At 42.2% G+C, this 19709-nt stretch overlaps 1 protein-coding gene across 1 annotated transcript in view; it reads right to left on the minus strand.

The window, feature by feature from the left end:
• Positions 1–19709, minus strand: part of LOC140464958 (collagen alpha-6(VI) chain-like) — a 182206-nt gene that overhangs the window by 106493 nt on the left and 56004 nt on the right. Inside the window, exons 7-11 of the mRNA XM_072560629.1 lie at positions 18481–19041; positions 14269–14829; positions 7415–7990; positions 3870–4436; positions 1177–1776 (exon numbers count right to left, since the gene is read on the minus strand). Coding sequence (XP_072416730.1) covers positions 1177–1776; positions 3870–4436; positions 7415–7990; positions 14269–14829; positions 18481–19041 — 2865 coding nt within the window. The remainder of the gene's footprint in view (positions 1–1176; positions 1777–3869; positions 4437–7414; positions 7991–14268; positions 14830–18480; positions 19042–19709) is intronic.

Raw genomic sequence — 19709 nt, forward strand, 5'->3', positions numbered from 1 at the left:
CTCTAAATGATGTTGAATAAAGTTCAAGTTAGAACAGAACTCTGAAGTTACTCATGATTCAGTCAGATGCTGTCTTAAACAGGTGAAAAACTTTTACAATATGGTGAATAAGAATGGGGCACCTACAAATGTATATATCCATCTGAACAGCAAGCCCAATTGGTGGTTTACACAGAAGGTAAGAGTGGAGAAGGCAGGAATTAACAGAGAAGAAAGCCTCTGTAAATGCTGTTGGATACAAATGAATAAAAAGCATCTTGGCAATTGCCCAGACATTAGAGGATCAACCTGATGTACAGTAAGATATCACCTGCTCGTTGGATGCTGCCTGAACTGCTGTGCTCTTCCAGCACCACTAATCCAGTATTTGGTTTTCAGCATCTGCAGTCATTGTTTTTACCTACACTGGGAGGCTCAAGCCACACTGACTGGCAAACCACCATTGTTTTTATGAAGTACTGTAGTTCAGGCCACCCTGCTATAGAGGGTTGAGTCTGTTCATGAAGATTGACAGCAATCTTTAGGCCCCACCTCAAAGAAAATGGAAGAGCCAATTCATTCCTGATTGTGATAGCTGAGTTATTGCCATTTATGGGATAAAATGCCTCTGGGAAATATAAGAACAAATTTCAAATACGTAAATGGGTTCACAATTTGAAGTGATCCATCCTGATAAAAATATTAGGTGGGATATTCTAACCTGAACTTTAAATATTCAGCAATTTTACACAACAGATTAATACACAGGTTTTTTTAGTTAAGGTTATTCAAAGCCTCTGTATTTCACATTTGACCAATTCAGCCAATAGGAAAAGGGACTTTTTCACATAACCTGCCTGAATTTAGATCTGAAAGGATTGTGTGCGAATGCGCATTACACTCCAGTTATTTCCACATGGTATAATTTGATAAACAGTTTGCCAGGTGGCAAGGCTTGGAGAAAAGATAAAGGCTATTGCTTCAATTTTTATTCATTATGTTCAAGCAAAAATTGTTTTGGTCTGCATTGCATATCCATCTGCAGAGCTTTCATGAAAAGGGTACATGCTCCTAATGTGCTGTGTGACCAATATGTGATGAGCTAATGCATTCGGCAGCATAGTAAATACCAAGCAGACAGACATTATAGTTTGCAAAAGATAACTCATTTTCTAAAGAACATAGGTTGGGTTTTACCTGATGGTTTTTTAATCTTGCTCGCTTCTTTAGTTATGTTTCGTATCGTGAGAGACAGATCATCTGAATATTGGTATAGCTGATTCAAGTACGAGTACAGGGAAACAAATGGATACGATGAATAATCCATTGCTATTTGTGGCTGGTCAGTCTCTGATTTTGATATGGCAATGGAGATAACTATTACACCGTCTTTGATTAAAATTTTGGAATGATCTTTAACAGCATCCTGTGACGATGCGTCAGTAATTATTACTGCAATTTGAGGAATGTTTTCATTCTTCCTACTTCCAGCCGATGATGTGAAGTGAGTTGTTTGTAGGTGATGAATGGCATCTGGTATAGCCAGTGGTGGTCCATCTTGAAGGCTGTAACTCTTCATTATGTGATTCAACACGTCCTTCTTACTAACAGAATGCTTGAGTAAAAATTCTGTTTTCACATCCTTGCCGAACTGCGAAAATCCAATTCTGTATTTGTCCAGTCCAACGTTCAACTGTCCGATATTTCCCATTATAAATTTCTGAATCATTTTAAGTACTTGGCTATCTTGACTGTCAACCATGAACACCACATCAGCTCCAGAATCTGCCAATTCAACTAAAGAGGAATTTGCATGGGAAAGTTAAGTATTTAAACACAACAATTAATATATTTTTTTTAATGTCCCAAGCATGCAGAGTATTATCTCCATTACAGAGAATGCATTTGTGGCTCAGAACTGGCTCTTTCAGTTCTGAATCACATATTGAGACGTTTTGCTGTTCCTGTGGTTACCCATTACCATCCTGGAACACTGTGCAAACTTAGTCGTTGATGAGGCTGCCGATTGTAACAGTGTCAGTTTTTTTGGGGGGGGGGATTAGGATTGTAAGCTACTAAAGGAATGGCAGAATGAATTGTGGAGTTTGGGGTGTGCAGAGAATAAAAGGAACAAAACGGACTCTGGCCAAGTAGGAAGTGCACAGAGAGCTGGGAGGATTGAACCTGCAGTGGGTCCTTCAACACAAGGGGGTGGAATATTTCATCAGGTTGTGCGGCCAATTGTAACATGACAACAATTAGAGTTTGCCCTGCTCTTCAAATGCAAATGGAGTGTTATTCTGCATTAAACCCTATGTTGTGTTTGCCTTGGCAGCACTTGATGAGGCACTGGAGAGGGAGCTTGCTATCCAATCCCTGTGTCTGGAAGATTAAAAATGTTTGTGTTTCTCAGTCCTGATTATGATCAGGATACTCATGCAGGAGTTGCCTGTGTATGGATATCAGAAGAGGCATGGCTGAAATCTTGCTCCCTCTGTGAGATTATATAAAGGTTTTCCTAAAGTATTTTCAGATGTCGTAACAAGGGTTTTATATGAAAACAACTCTGACCTGCACGATATAAAGGTCACTACTACTAATTTTTCCAAATCAACTTTCATACAATTTTGATTTTGTTTAGAAAGAAAATTTTATACTAATTCTCCTGATTCATCAGACTGCAGGCTGGTTTTTACTGGAGATTTGAGCATAAAGTCTGGGCTCTGACTGAAAAATTGTGGGAACACTATTTTCACAGGAGACATCTTTTGGAAGGTATTTTAGACAGAGCACATAAGATATTGCACAGCTCTATTATATAAAACAGCAGACAAGAGAATTCCTCCTTGCATCTCTTATCCAAATGGAGTAGATTATGGTATCTTGCTGTTTGTACACAAATGGTTTATTACATTTTGTACACTACAAGGGCAAATGTATTCTACAATATTTGATAGACTGTGAGCTCCATAGCAACTCCTGTGAAATTGTCTTTCCTGTCCCAACATGAAGTCATCCTTTTAGTAGTGATGAATGTGTAAGCAGATTTTAAGCAAAAAGTCAAAAGAAACCAAGCAATTAAAGCTGTATGCTGCCTCGTTTCAGCCCTGAGCCTATTAGCCCCAACATAGCAACTGAAAATTCTGAGCTTAAAGTGGAATACAGTTTCATGAAGGAACCAGCAGGAGGTGCTGGCCTGTTTTGCAGCAGATATCTGGACTGGGCACAGAATCCTCAGGACGTCCAGGTCACCTTGGATAAAGGAATGGGCAGGCACAGGTCTTTGGGTGGATGTTTTAGACAGAATCACTCTACTGACAAGTGAATTCTACATCTCTCTCCACATATGCTACATTATCTGCTAAACATTTGCAGCATTTCCTGATCTATGTCAAATTTTAAGCATCTGCCAGATTTGCTTTTGGATGAAAATTCTCCGGCCATTTTTGTGGCACCTCTTGAAATGTGTCGGGGGGTTGCAGTCTAAAGGAGATGGTGTAGGACTGAGATGTGGAGAAATGTGTGTGAGTAAGTGGTGGAGGCTGACACGATTACAACATTAGAAGGCATCTGCACGGATATATAAATAGGAAGGGTTTAGAGGGATATGGATCAAGTGCTGGAAAATCGGACTAAATTTGTTTGGAATATCTGGTCGGCATGAACGAGTTGGACCATAGGGTCTGTTTCCATGCTGTATGTCTCTGACTCTATGACTTTAACACAGAACCAAAAGGGAGAAAACGTAAATGCTTTAATAAATAGTTTCCAAATTGGATTTTATTTCCCTTCATGGTAACAAAAGAAAATATTAATTTAGTTAAAGGATATCATTGAAATACTGAACTACAGTTAATTGTAATTTAGAAAACCGTACCAAGTCTACTAACCTTCCACAGATGGAGTGCACAGATGACGGACAATTCTCCTTTTAATTGTGTCTAACTCACCAAAGTCCTCAATATAAATTTTTCTCTCTGGTGCACCACTAATTTGAATCAGCTCATTGTCATTTGTTTGTCCAATGCCAACTGCAAAAACATTGATATTTTCCTTTCTCAAGTTGCTGGCTGGGGCAACCACACTGTCTTCGGACAAGCCATCAGTAATGACAAGTAAGTACTGAGGGACCCCTTGTAGCTTTCGACTTCCTGCTGATGTTTCAAAGAAATCCATCACAAACTCAAGTGCCTTCCCTGTCAAGGTTCCACCAGTGAGTTGGGTGATTTTATCAATTCGGTCAATAAGCTCACTTTGAACACTCATCTCATTCAGCTGGAAAATAGTGGCTTGTTCTTTGCTGTATTGGGCAACAGCAAACTGGACGTTTGTCTGACCAACAGTAAACATCCGCACCACGTATTTCAAGAAATCTCTCATATGATTGAAATCACTTGCAGAAATACTTGATGAGCCATCAATCAAAAAAACAATGTCTGCTTCGTAAACATCACAATCTACAAAACAAAAAAAAAACACAAAACCTGTCAGGACACAAAACAGATTAACCGGGTTTGCAATCTCCGCTAAGTGAGAGATTTTTCCATTTTTGTCTCCAATATTTGACTTGATTTGATTTATTTATTGTCATGTGTACTTAAGTACAGTGAAAAGCTTTGTTTGTGAGCAGCACAAGCAGATCAGAATAAGCAAGGACGTACAGACAATAGGGTGAGAAAAAAAAGCTTGGACAGAGAAAGGCATACAGGTTACACCATACAGGATGTGCGCGATACAACATTAACACTAACGGTGTTATTTGAAGTCAGAGAGTCCATTCATCAGTCTAATAAGGGCCAGAAACAAGCTGTTCTTGAATCTGCTGATTCGTGTGTTCAAGCTTCTGTATCTTCCGCCTGAACATCATGAGCACAACCACGTAATCTTATAGCACACAAGATCAAGTTTAGTGTATCATTAACATTTAGTTTTGCCAATTTTAAAACATTGAGCTATCCAATTTTTTTTTCATATTCATCGCTTTCCACTATCTTACAATATATTTTCCCTTTCATAATTCTATTGAATTCTCCTATGAAAGTTATGACTGTAACTGCTCCCTCCACGTTTTTAGAAACTGCAAGAGTTTTGTGTTAGCAATATCAAGGGGTAATTCCCCACTTCTGGATGTAACAGTTCCCACCATTTGTTTCATGTTTGATTGTGACCAGAGCAGAGGTGATCTTTACCAAGATACATTTTTTCAACAGGCACAGTTATTAGTGAAGTGTAACAGAAATGTAGCCAGAAGGTTGGATGCAAATACTAGTTTTGTGAATTTAACAACTGCTGGACATTTTTGACTGACTGACGCGTTTACAGAAAGAGGAAAGCAGTGGGACTTCTATCAACCCTTTCACAAACTGAACGGTCTCCAAGTGGTTTACGGTGAATTAAATTCATTTGTGGAGTGATCTCTGTTGTAGAGATAGTGATAGTTTATTTGTGCACATAATCTACTTAAAGGTATTGATTGAAAGATAAACATCCACTCAAATGTCTTGGGGAAAAGTGCTCCTCTGAGAAATAGCATTTTGCCATTTTGTTATGTCCACGTGTTGCACTCTCATTAAAAAGATTGAATTTCTGACAGTGTAGCAATCCTCCAATCCCACATGGGATCACCAATGTGGATATTATGCTGAAGCTAGTGATATGGCATTGAATCCACAACTTTTTTACTCAGAAGCTAGAGGGCTACCATTGACCAACTGTTGACTCTGTGACATTGTATAAAAGATCTACAGTCACAACTAAAAGGTTTTGAAGAGGTAGCTTTTAAGGTGGGTTTTACCCACTGTACAGACTGTGTCCTTTTATTGTTGTGTCTTTAAAAACTTGCAGATGACAATGAGAAAGAACTGTTCATTAAAAAAAAACTAGGGATTTACCAGAATGACTGCACAATTTCACAGCAAGCAATCTGGTACCTATTGTGCATTCTGTTTTTGTAGCAATGATTCCTTCAATGTGCAGATATCTGGAACTGCAGAGTTGTTTACTGGTGAAGCTGATTGGTTCTCCAATAACTAAGGAAGTTAGAACTAGACAAAGTTACACAGAAGCAGAGAGAAACAAAGACCCAGAAGTGTGCGCTATCTGGGATCTGTTTTCTGCAGTTAAACAGAAAACTTGGTTTAAACTTGAATAAAACCAGCAACCTTTGCTGCAGTATTTGCTGTGAGCTGTGACTTTTTACTTGTTAGATCAGAGACATTTTCTAAATAAACCAGTCACACTGTACTTCTTACAAACCAGAGAATGCTCCCAGAGAAAGGTAACTAAACACGAAGAGCCTGGTTAGTTGATGACAGATCATCTCAACAACAAAATCAGGAAACAAAGGCCACTGAACTGACTTTAAAATTTTTCTCTGCCTCTGTCAATAATCTATTTTCCCTAATTGTGTGTGTGTGTATGTGTGTGTATACACATACATATAAGAGTTTTAGTTAGCTGTGTTCCCTGCCAATGGTTTGTATCTGTTTACCTATAGTCTAATGACTTGCAATACATAATCATCCTTCTATAGTACAAAAAACTGGTCTCTGCTTTCTATCGACTGGGTTTGAGAGTCAACCTTTCACACACAATCCTGACCTAGAACTATACTTTTGCTTCCACTGCAGTGGGTAAAATCCTGGAATTTATTCCCTAATATCTCTACGGATGTATCCAAGTAACAAAGACTGCAAAGATTCAAGAAGTTAGCTCACCATTCGAGAGCAATTAGGATTTAGATAATTGGTCTTGCCAGCAATGGATTTTAAAGAAAGTTCAAAGGAGGCAAAATGTGCAGATCTATATGACAGAGAAATAAATCCTTGCCTTGTCTGTGCCCTTTTCGAGATAAAATAATCCTAGGATATTGTCTAATTCCAAATTAACCTCCCGGCTTAGACTGGAGGGAGGTAAATAAATCCAACCTACTCCAAATCCGATTGAATCCTGAAAGCCCACTTTAATAAGTCCAGTGGACTTTGTGGGATATGTCCACTTTCCAGCTGTTTCAAATAAAATGAGGCAGAAAACAACCTATTCCTCTCCAATAACATGAACTGTTAATGATTCCTTTCTTTCACACTGCTAATATTATGATATGGGCTGATCTTGCAGTGCAGTGATTATGTTCCTGGCTTTGCCCCAGAATCTTCAGGATCATGTCCCACTCTGGGACCTGATGTCCACAGAAAGTGTGATCATAGCATAGCCAACCATACATCAACCCGTAAATCCTTCTCTTAGGCCTGTGGCAGGTAGTAAAACTGGGAAAGTCTAGTCAGCCAGAACTATGGAGCAATAACGTTCCCTCCCCATATTGAAAGACAATTCACCATGGCAAGTGCTCTCTTTGTTTTGAAGAACTACCAGAAAAAGAAAGACAACATTGCTCACCTCATTGACATAGACATTTCAGGTTTCCAAAATTACTCACCGGGCTTAGAGTCATGACAGAATTTCTGGGATATGGTGTTCATCAATCGTTCCAAGTCTTCAAACTCTTGCACATAGAAGGAGTTTTCTGGAGATCCAGAAATCTGAAGGAGTTCATGTTGATTTGCATCAGCTACACCGACTGTGTATATATTAACACCTTCATCGCTGATTACCTTCACTACAGAATTTAAATCGCCTCTGTCGGTCGACTGCCCATCAGTAATAACCAGAAGAAATTGGGGCACTCCAAACTGCTTTCTACCACCTTCTAGTGGATCTAAAAGCCCATTTGCAAAATTGAGGGCCTTTGCAGTAAAGGTAGCTCCACCTACAGTATTCATTTCATAAATTGCTTTACTGACGTCATCTTTACTTGTGAATTGATCAAGATGGAAGACAGTTTGAGGGCTATTACCGTATAGCACAGCTCCAAACTTAACCTTGTCTGTAGCAACATCAGAATTGTTCACCATTCCTACCATGAAACGTTTCATGTTGTTAAACTGAGTGTCCGATATGCTCCCTGATCCATCGATTACAAAAATAATATCTGCAATTTGTGCCTTCCAGCAATCTGTGAGAGTGAAACGATGAAGGGAAAAATAAAACACACATTAAAACAAATGAGCTGTGACGGCTCCACTTTAGAAGCTCCTCTGTTCCACAAACACTTGTTTGGATTATTTCCAAAGTAAAGTGAAGTGAAAATAAACAACAATTTGCATTTGTTTTCAACATTTAATGTTTAACATATTGAAACTTAGAATTATGTAAGTAATTATTGAGATAGATGACCAAAACCTTGGTAAGATAAATTTTACAACACATATTAAAAGGTGGAGTGAGAGATTGTAGAGAGCAAATTCCAGAGTTTAGGCAATTAAATTCACAGCCATGACAGAAAGGAAAATAAATCTCATTAATTTCTTCATAACTGGGTCATTATGCATAAATGGATGATAATCTCTCTTTCAGTAAGTAAGCTTGCACCAATCAAAATGATGACTAAATTTCAAATAAAGGAAGAACTGGGACTGGAATCTTTCTCACAAAGGGTAGTAGATAATTGGAAATGTCTCCCCTGGGTTTTTGTGAGCTCAGAGTCATTTGGAGCTTTCAAAGCTGAGACTGATAGAATTTCGTGAACCGAGGGATGGAGTTCTGAGGGAATCGGAAACAACAATGGGGAAATGGAGTCGAAGCACATATATTACCAGCAATGATTGAACCGAATGGTGGAGAAGACCCAAAGAGTTGAAAGGCTTAATCCTTTCCAAGTTAAGCAACTTGCAATTGGAAAATCAGTTTGATAGACTTACATTCAGTAAAAGATTTACAGCTGTTTTCAGCATGCTGTCAGTGTGTGTGTTTGCGTGTTGGTTAATGATAGAGTTAACATTGACAGCTTAATTCCAACAATTATAGTGAATGGAATCAGATGGACGTTGTTGACTACAAGATCTTTGATTGGAGTTGTTAATATGCGCCAATCAGGAAGCCCTGGCTGACTAAATATAAACAGCAGATAGAGCCCGGGTGTCCTTGGAGAAGGAGCACGTGGTGTCCACCAACACCCTGGAGTCGTTCAGGGAGAGGTGGGCACCGCAGGGAGTGGAGTGTATTATTTCCCCGTCCAACTCTATTTTGATTTAGTCCCTACCCTCCCCTTCACTGTTTTGCTCACACAGCATTGCCCTTTGATGTGAAGGGCAGTGCCTATCACTGGCCACTCGGGTGTTTTTCATATCTTCCTGGTGGTGGAAATTGAATAAAGATTCGTGCACTTTGTGTCCTTCACTGTGTTTTACACCTGCACACACACACACCATGGGTGCTGGGGAATAAAAATACGCACTAAAAAAAGAAAAAAAAAGAAAAAAAAAGGAAAAAAAAAATAAAACAGGGGTCTGCCCTTCTCTTCACTGTTTGATCACACAGCATTGCCCTTTGATGTGCAAGGGCAGTGCTTGTCACTGGCCACTCGGATGTTAAAAAAATTAAAAAAAAATAGACAGGAGATTGCTTGTCACTGGTCACTCGGGTGTTTTCCCCCCTTTAGGAGATTGGATCAGTGTGTGACTGTGAAAAACAAAAAAAAATATAAACAGCAGATAGAGCCCGGGTGTCCTTGGAGAAGGAGCACGTGGTGTCCACCAACACCCTGGAGTCGTTCAGGGAGAGGTGGCGCCGCAGGGAGTGGAGTGTATTATTTCCCCGTCCAACTCTATTTTGATTTAGTCCCTACCCTCCCCTTCACTGTTTTGCTCACACAGCATTGCCCTTTGATGTGAAGGGCAGTGCCTATCACTGGCCACTCGGGTGTTTTTCATATCTTCCTGGTGGTGGAAATTGAATAAAGATTCGTGCACTTTGTGTCCTTCACTGTGTTTTACACCTGCACACACACACACCATGGGTGCTGGGGAATAAAAAAAAGCACTACCGCACTTAGGCGGTAGTGTGGGGAAAAGAAAAAAAAATATAAACAGCAGATAGAGCCCAGGTGTCCTTGAAGAAGGAGCACGCGGTGTCCACCAACACCCTGGAGTCGTTCAGGGAGAGGTGGGCGCCGCAGGGAGTGGAGTGTATTATTTCCCCGTCCAACTCTATTTTGATTTAGTCCCTACCCTCCCCTTCACTGTCTTGATCACACAGCATTGCCCTTTGATGTGAAAGGCGGTGCTTGTCGCTGGCCACTTGGGTGTTTTCCTATCTTCCTGGTGGTGGAAATTCAATAAAGATTCGTGCACTTTGTGTCTCTCACTGTGTCTCACACCTGCACACACATACCATGGGTGCTGGGGAAAAATAAGCACTACCGCAGTTAGGCGGTAGTGTGGGGGTTAAGAAAAAAAATAATAATAACCAGAGCTGTCCCTAACCTTCCCTTCAATGTTTGATCACACAGCATTGCCCTTTGGTTTGAAGGGCCACTGCTTGTCACTGGTCACTCGGGTGTTTTCCCCCCTTCTGGAAAAAAATATATAAACAGCAGATAGAGCCCTTGGAGAAGGGTGTCCTTGGAGAAGGAGCACGTGGTGTCCACCAACACCCTGGAGTTGTTCAGGGAGAAGTGGGCGCCACAGGGAGTGGAGTGCATTATTTCCCCGTCCAACTCTATTTTGATTTAGTCCCTACCCTCCCCTTCACTGTTTTGATCACACAGCATTGCCCTTTGATGTGAAGGGCCCTGCTTGTCACTGGCCACTCGGGTGTTTCCTTTATTCCTGGTGGTGGAAAATTGAATAAAGATTCGTATACCTTGTGTCTCTCACTGTGTCTCACACCTGCACACACACACACCATGGGTGCTGGGAAAAATATAAACACTACCGCAGTTAGGCGGTAGTGTGGGGGTTAAAAAAAAAGATCACCGCCTGGACACGCCCTAGCATGCCCATTTGCCACCGGGCGGTGGGGATCCCCAGTGGAGGGCTCTCTACACGGGAGTCCTCCCGCTTTCTCGCGGGGATCTGGGGTGGAGAGTGCTGCACGCAGCAGTCCCCTGCAACCGCAGATTGCGGTGGTTCACGGACCCCCAGCCCAACTGCTTGTTCTGTGGTGCTGTGGAGTCCGTGGACCATGTATATATGGGGTGTGGGCGCTTGCACCCTCTTTTTGATTTTCTTAAAAATCTCCTTCTCTGTTTTTGGTTGCACTTCAGTCCCACGCTCCTGATCGTTGGGCAGCCAGTACAGAGATGGGAGGGCAGATGGGTCTGCTCCTGAGCCTGGCCAAACTGGTCATAAACCGGTCCAGGCAGTGGGCCATGGAGGGGGTCGTTAGGGCAGACTGTTTTTCCCTCTTCCACGGTTATGTTACAGCCCGGGTGTCTCTGGAGAAGGAGCACGCGGTGTCACCAATGCCCTTGAGCTATTCAGGGAGAGGTGGGCACCGCAGGGAGTGGAGTGCATTATTTTCCCCCTCCAACTCTATTTTGATATAATCCCTGCCCTGCCCTCCTCTTCACTGCTTATCACTGGCCACTCAGGTGGTTCCTTTCTTCCTGGTGGTGGAAATTTGAATAAAGATTCATACACCTTGTGTTTCTCACTGTGTCTCACACCTGCACACACACAACATGGGTGCTGGGGAAAAAGTAAGCGCTACCGCAGTTAGGCGGTAGTGTGGGGGAAAAAATAAAAAAAGAAAAATGAAAATAATTTTTTTTTAAATTAAAAAAAACAGGAGTGTCAGAGGTTCGGCTCACTCTGAGAGCTGGCTCTGAGGAAGCTGGATCAGTGTCAAGGGCTCTCCACAAAAAAAATATAAACAGCAGATCACTGCCAGGACACACCCTAGCATACCCATTTGCCACCGGGCGGTGAAGATCCCCATTGGAGGGCTCTCTACGCGGGAGTCCTCCTCCTTTCTCTCAGAGTGGAGAGTGCTGCATGCAGCTGTCCCCTGCAACCGCAGATTGCGGTGGTTAACGGACTCTCAGCCCAACTGCTTGTTCTGTGGCGCTGAGGAGTCTGTGGACCATGTATATATTGGTTATGGGCGCTTGCACTCCCTTTTTGATTTCCTTAAAAACCTTCTCCTCTGTTTTTGGTGCATTTCAGTCTTAAGTTCCTGATCTTTGGGCACTCGGTGGGGAGAGGGGAGGGTAGATCAGAGCATCTCCTTGTGGGTCTGTTCCTGGGCCTGGTCAAACTGGCCGTAAACAGGTCCAGGCAGTGGGCCATGGAGGGAGTCATTAGGGCCGATTGCCTGCCCCTCTTCCGTGGTTACGTTAGAGCTCGGGTGTCTCTGAAGAAGGAGCACGCAGTGTCTACCAACTCCCCCGAGTTGTTCAGGGAGAGGTGGGCACCGCAGGGAGTGGAGAGTTTTATTTCCCTGTCACTGATCACCCTGGTGTTTCCTTTCTTCCTGGTGGTGGAAATTGAATAAAGATTTGTATACCTTGTGTCTTTCACTGTGTCTCACACCTGCATGCACACAACATGGGTGCTGGGGAAAAATAAGCACTACCACAGTTGGGCGATAGTGTGGGGGTGGGGAAAATATATAAACAGAGGATTTAGAATCTCCTCAATTAAAAAAATAAAAAAATACATAAACAGGAGATCACTGCCCAGACTCGCCCTGGTGTGCCCATTTGCCACTGGGTGGTGAGGATGCCCAGTGGAAGGGTCTCTACATGGGAGTCCTCCTCCTTTCTCTCAGGGATCTGGGGTGGAGGGTGCTGCATGCAGTGGTCCCCTGCAAACGCAGCTTGTGGTGGTTCACGGACTCCCAGCCAAGTGCCTGTTCTGTGGTGCTGTGGAGACAATGGACCATGTATATATTGGCTGTGGGCGCGTACACTCCCTTCGTGATTGTCTTAAAAACCTTCTCCTCTATTTTTGGTTGCACTTCAGTCCCAAGCTCCTGACCTTTGGGTACCCGGTGCGGAGGAGGGAGGGCAGGCCTGAGGACACCCTCGTGGGTCTGCTCCTGGGCCTGGCTAAACTGGCCATTAACAAGTTCAGGAAGCGGGCTGTGGAAGGGTCGCTATGGCCGATTGCCAGCCCCTTTTCCGTGGTTACGTCCGAGCCCGGGTGTCTCTGGAGAAGGAGCATGCGATGTCCACCAACACCCTTGAGCTGTTCAGGGAGAGGTGGGCACCACAGGGAGTGGAGTGTTCTATTTCCCCCTCCAACTCTATTTTGATTTAATCTGCCCTCCCCTTCACCTTTTTGATCAAGCAGCATTGCCCTTTGATGAGAGGGGCACTACTTGTCTTTGGCCACTCTGGTGCTTTTTCCATTGTATTTTTATTAATTAAAATATATGCACTAGTTGTTCTTCACTGAGTCCTACACCTGCACCCACACGACATGGGTACTGGGGAAAAATAAGCACTAGTGCTGTTAGGCGGTAGTGTGGGGGAAGAGAACAAAAGTAAAGAAATATGAACAGAAGGTCTACTGCTGCCTGAGGGTAGTGTGGGGTTTTAAAATTTTTTAAAAAGGAAGGAGTCTCCTCACTTCAGGGCACTGAGTCTGGGCTGGCTGGCTGCAAGTAAACAAAGGCTGGGTTGGTGATGGGATTCTAGCCTCTGTACAATTATTTCACAAACTAATTTAGGAATATCAAAGGACAAGCATGTTCATGAACTGTGACTATACCTGAGGACCTAGATTTAGTAAACTAACACTTGGTTTGTGTAGATTGTCCTTTGAGAATAGATAGATGGGTTGGGCTTAGAAGAGTGAAGGGTGATGACTAAAGGGTATGAAATGCTGAATGATCTTGATAAGGTGGATGCTGAAAGGATGCTTTCTTTGAGGGTGCAACCAGGACCAGTTGATATGGTTTAAAAATTAGGGATGTTCTTCCCAACAGCGATGAGGATTTTTTACTCCCAGAGGGTGGTGTGACATTGAAACTCACTGTCTAAGAGGGTAGTGGAGGCAGAGTGATTGAATATTTTTAAGGCAGAGGTGGATAGATTCTTGATAGGCAAGGATATCAAAACTTACAGGAGATAGACAGGAATGCAGAATTAGAAACCCAGCCAGATGAGTCATGGTCTTAGTGAACAGCAAACTAGACTTGAGGGACTGAATGGGCTCCTGTCTGCTTCTGTGTTACATGTTTGTATGACCTGACCATTACTGTTGGTAACCCATATTATCACTGAATGATAAAATATAGACTTTTCTAGACTTTGGTCTAATGAAAGACTATTCTCAATAATAGGCTGGTGAAGGCTCACTCAGATAAACCAGGTGGTCCTATTCCACAGTAAATGTGAGGCCCATTCCCATGTCCAAGGCCTATCTCTGTGAATTGTTGCCACTCAGTCCTCAAGTTGTCCCATCAGCCCCTCATAGTCTTTAACATAATCTGTAAAGGTTTACGTACCTTTATGTGAGCTGCAAATCTCCCACAATAATTGCCGTTCTGTTTCTTCCAGTGATTTGAAATCTTCAACGTAGTAGACTTTTTCTGGTTCTCCTGCAATTTCCAGAAGCTGTGTGCTGTTAGCATTGAATACGCCCACAGCGAACACGGTGACACCTTTATCCCTTATGGCTTTGGCTGGTTTAAGGACCTCATCCTGTGCCTCTCCATCAGTTATCACTATGAGGTACTGTGGAACATCAGGGCGACCTCCTTTAGCTTTATCAAAGTAATTTGCTGTGAAGGTCAGTGCTTTACCTGTGAGAGTTCCCCCTCCTAGCTGCTGTATGTTTCCAATCGCTGTGTTTAGATCAGCTTTTACTGAGTGGACATTCAGTTGGAACTCAGCTTTGGGTCTGGAGCTAAATTGGAGCAAACCAATGTGAACTTTATCTAATCCCAAGTTGGTTTTATCAACAAAATCAGTCATTACTTTTTTCATATGCGCAAAATCTTCAGCCTGTATGCTTCCTGATGAATCAATGAGGAAGATGATGTCGACTCGGTCAAGCTGACTGCAGACTGAAAGAAACAGATCATAGCAGAAATTAGTTTTCACCGTTATTCCATTGCTGGGAGGGAACCGATACATTGGGAACACTGTGGAGATGAGTGATAAACTCTGTGAAGTGCAATGCATCAGTTTTGAAGTCTTATCACGCAAATGGATATATTTTAAGGAAAGGTTGGTGGCGTGATAAAGGAGGAAATATCCTACCAGTAAGGAAAAAAAGTGTTCACAATTATTGGGGTTGCAATCGCCTAGCCATTGAACAAAGAACAATAACAATAAAGAACAACAACACAAACACAGGAAGATATACTGGGTCAGAAGATGATGGCACTCAGTCCTTAATTTTACTCCACACAGTTTATGGTGAAACCAGGATGGAAGAGGGTGTTAAAACAGGAGGATTGACTTACCTCTTTGGATCCTGCTTCCTTCTAGCCCCATCCTGATGTTAACCTTCTACTTTGCCAGCTGTGGAAGTCACCCTTTAACTCAAGGTGATTGGTCCATTTGCAGAACAAAGCCCTTTGGTCCAACTCATCAATGCTCACTAGATATCCTAAATTACTCTAGTCCCATTTGCCAGCATTTGGCCCATATCCCTCTAAAACCGTTCCTATTTATATGTCCATCTAGTTGCCTTTTAAATGTTATCATTGTCCCAGCCTCCATCACTTCTTCTGGGAGTTCATTCCATACATGCACTATTCTCTGCGTGAAAAAGTTCTCTTTAGGCCCCTTTTAAATCTTTCCCCTCCCCCTAAACCTACGCCCTCTAACTTTTGACTCACCTACCCTGTGAATAGGCCTTGATAATTCACCTTATCCCTACCCCTCATGATTTTATAAACCTCCATAAGGTCACCCCTCAGTCTCCAATGCTCCATGGAAAATAACCCCTGCCCATTCAGCCTGTATTTCAAACTCTCCAACTCTGGCAACATCCTTGTCAATTTTTTCTGAACCCTTTCAAGATTAACAGCATCTTTCCAATAGCAGGAAGATCAGAAGTGAACTCAGTATTCCAAAAGTGGCCTAACCAATATCCTGTACAACTGCAACATGACCTCCCAACTATTATACTCAATGCACTGACTAATAAAGGCAAGGATACCAATCGCTTTCTTCACTATTTTGTCAACCTGCAGTTCCACTTTCAAGGAACTATGAACCTGCACTCCAAGATCTCTTTGTTCGGAAACACTCCCCAAGACCTTACCATTAAGTGTATAAGTCCTGCCCTGATTTGCCTTTCCAAACTGTAGCACCTCAAATTTATCTAGAATAAACTCCATCTGCTACTCCTCAGCCCATCGGCCCATCTGATCAAGGTCTCTTTGAACTCTAAGGTAACCTTCTTCGTTGTCCATTACATTACCAATTTGGTGTCATCTGCAAACTTACTAATCATACTTCCTATATTCACATCCAAATCATTTACAAAAATGACAAAAAGCAGTGGACTCAGCTTTGCCTCACACCGCTGGTCACAGACCTTCAGTCTGAAAAGCAACCCTCAACCACTACCCTCTATCTTTTATCTGTGAGCCAATTTTGTATCCAATTGGCCAATTCATGGTCTGCTGACCAGAACAAGATGGCTTCCATGACATACATGACCAGCCAGGCAGGGGAACATGGGCCAGAAGAAATCCAAAGAAGCAAATATGTAATTGGGGTAGGACTGTGGGCTGAAGGGGTAGACGGCCATTGTAACCTAGTAGCCTTCAAGGTAACAACTGCGCTAATGTTTTATGCAATTGGTTGCTTCCACAGATCCAGTGATTACCCGAGTGGTGTGACATGACCCTCATCCCATAAATGTATCAAGACTGTTACTGATGTAAGTTGTGCTAGAATGCACCCACGTCATCTTGTTTTTCCTTGATGAAGTCAGTGCTGCAGCCTAGGTAGTCAGCCTTCCCACTGTGCAGAGCAACATGTACACACGCCACACTGGCAACGCTACCTCTTAATGCAGCAGGCTTCAGCAATAGAATGGTTGGATGCCTCACAAGGATTCCAACTGGGAGCTAAGGGCTACTCTCTGCACCTATGGCTGATGACTCAGTTATGCAATCCTTTGACTGAGGCCAAGCATAGACACAATGCTGCCCAAAGGAAGGTTAACCTGTGTCGCTTGATTGTTATATCTGCTGCTGAAAGGATAGTTTATGAGACAGGTGATGATGAAAAATAGCAATTCATTTATGATTATGATCTTGCATTTGGAAAGAAATGTCACCCATGCCAACTATGTTGCTCAGAAGTTTTTCTGTTACTCAATACGCCCAGTGAAGGGCTGGTCATGGCTGGCAGTGGTGACCTGGTGCACAGTTGAGTTTTCAATATGGCACTGCCCCTGAAAATCCAGGAAGTTCCTGGCAGTGATGAGTACTTTTGCTGCTGGTGGGTACACGATAACATGAGCAGGGTGCCACAGATGTCTGATGTTTACTTGTTAAGGTAAGCAGTGGAGAGCTATGTCAGGAAATTTGCTAGAGCTCACAGAGGAAGACCTTCTATGAAACTCCTCAAAATTGATACTCAGCTGATTTTTGGTCAAATTCAGCCCTCAATTTCAATTCGTATTTTAATCTGCAGGAACACACACAACTTCACAAATTCACCAATGATGTGTCACTCACAGGTACCTATTTAGTTCAACACTGTAGATTCAATTGTTTTGTAGATCATATTCCAGCGATTTGGAAGCTCTCTGTAGATGGACCTCCTGGAACCCCTCCACTACTGCAAAATTATGCTCTCTTTTGACAAATAATGAAGCCTTTTTCTAGAATTAATAATATACAGGAATTGGAGTTAATCCACTCTGAGATCACGCCAAGGTTCAATTCAACATAGACAAGCAGGAGGCTGGAAGAACACTGCTAGCAAGGCAGTATCAGGATGTGGAAAAGTGTGCGTTTCGGGTGTAACCCTTCCTCAGTCCTGAACAAGGGTTACACCTGAAACGGTGACTTCTCCACCTCCTGATGCTGACTGGCTGGCTGTGTTCTTCCAGCCTCCTGCTTGTCTATCTTGGATTCCAGCATCTGCAGTATTTTTTTTTGTCTCTGAGATTCAATTCAATGGATAGGGATTAAATCATTACAATTCCATCTGTTCCTCCTGATCCTTCCTCGATAGTTGGCAAGACACTAATGGATTACACAGATATGCAAAGTTAGATCATCATGGTTTCCCACTGTACACAAGTGTAAAATCCAACGTACAATGAAAGAAAGAAGCAATTTTACAAACTTAACTCTTAAAAAGATTTAACAAGTAAATTGCTCACCAGTTTCAACTTGAAATGTGCAATTTTGTGGTTTCTTATATTGTTAACCAAAAAGATCAAAACAGCAATTATCTCATCTATAATAATGATAAAGAAATGTGTTCACAGGGAGGATTTCAATTCATGCATAATGTAGCAATTTTGCAAATTTAACTCTTAAAAAGATTTAACAAGTAAATTGCTCATCAGTTTCAACTTGAAATGTGCAATTTAGTGGTTTCTGATGTTGTTAACCGAAAAAATCAAAACAACAATTAACTCATCTCTAATAATGATAAGGAAATATGTTCACAGGGAAGATTACAGTTCGTGCATAATGTTTAAAATGCTGACTACTCAGGGAGAATGTAGGAATTCTTACCTTCCTTTGAACAAATATCCCGGACCACTCTGTTTTTCAAGTGTGTCAATGTATCAAAGCTTCTTGTGTAAAAAACTCTTTCATCAGCACCAGCAATGAGTTGTAGTTCATTTTCTTTTGCAGCTCCGACACCAATGGCATAGACAGTGACCCCTTGTTGCCTTATTTCTGCAGCAGGTCTAGTTACGTCATCTGCTGACTGTCCATCTGTGAGGGTGATCAGGAAACGCTGCACACTAGCTGGTCGGCTTTGCTCTGCTTTACTGATGAAATTCTTCATATAGGTCAATGCTTGGCCTGTCCTAGTGCCCCCGCCGACTTGAGCAATGCGCTTAATTGCCTGTATTAATCTTGTTTTGCTGGTATACTGAGTGATTTCCAATTCAGTTTGTGGACCATCTGCATACTGCACAACACCAAAACGAACCTGGTTAGCACCAACGGTGAAGAGGCTTACTACCTCGACCAGGAATCTTTTCAAATCTTGGAAGTTCTCAGGCAATATGCTGCTTGAGCCATCAACTAGGAAGAAGACATCAGTTTCTTCAGTTTCAGAACAGCCTGAAAGAGAAAGGAGCATTGCTTCAGTTATTAGGAAAAAAACACAGCTGGACTGTACAGCAGCATTTTGATGCCCATTTAATATTATATTCTAATTATTGTTAGCTGGAGGATCTTCATTATTAGAATACCTTATTGTTAATGCAACTGTTAATGTTAACGTATTATGTAATGTCATAAAAAACTTACAATATAAACATTAGACAAGAACTTTCAAAAGCTGACTGGGGGCAGATGTTCGCAGGTAAAGGGATGGCTGGAAAATGGAAGCCTTCAGAAATGAAATAACGAGAATCCAGAAAAAGTATAAAAAGCAGAATGTAACAGTAGTCAGGCTGAAAGGAAAGGCTGGTAGATATAGGGAATGCTGGATAACTAAAGGAATTGAGGGTCGATAATTCCCCAGGACCTGATCAGGTGTACCCGAGAACTCTGTGGGAAGCTAGAGAAGTGATTTCTGGGCCTCTTGCTGAGACATTTGTATCATCGATAGTCACAGGTGAGGTGCCGGAAAACTGGAGGTTGGCAAACGTGGTGCCACTGTTTAAGAAAGGTGGTAAGGACAAGCCAGGGAACTATAGACCAGTGAGCCTGATCGGTGGGCAAGTTGTTGGAGGGAATCCTGAGGGACAAGATGTACGTGTATTTGGAAAGGCAAGGACTGATTA

The sequence above is a fragment of the Chiloscyllium punctatum genome, chromosome 41, assembly GCF_047496795.1.
Source record: "Chiloscyllium punctatum isolate Juve2018m chromosome 41, sChiPun1.3, whole genome shotgun sequence".
In the NCBI taxonomy this organism is placed as follows: domain Eukaryota; kingdom Metazoa; phylum Chordata; class Chondrichthyes; order Orectolobiformes; family Hemiscylliidae; genus Chiloscyllium; species Chiloscyllium punctatum.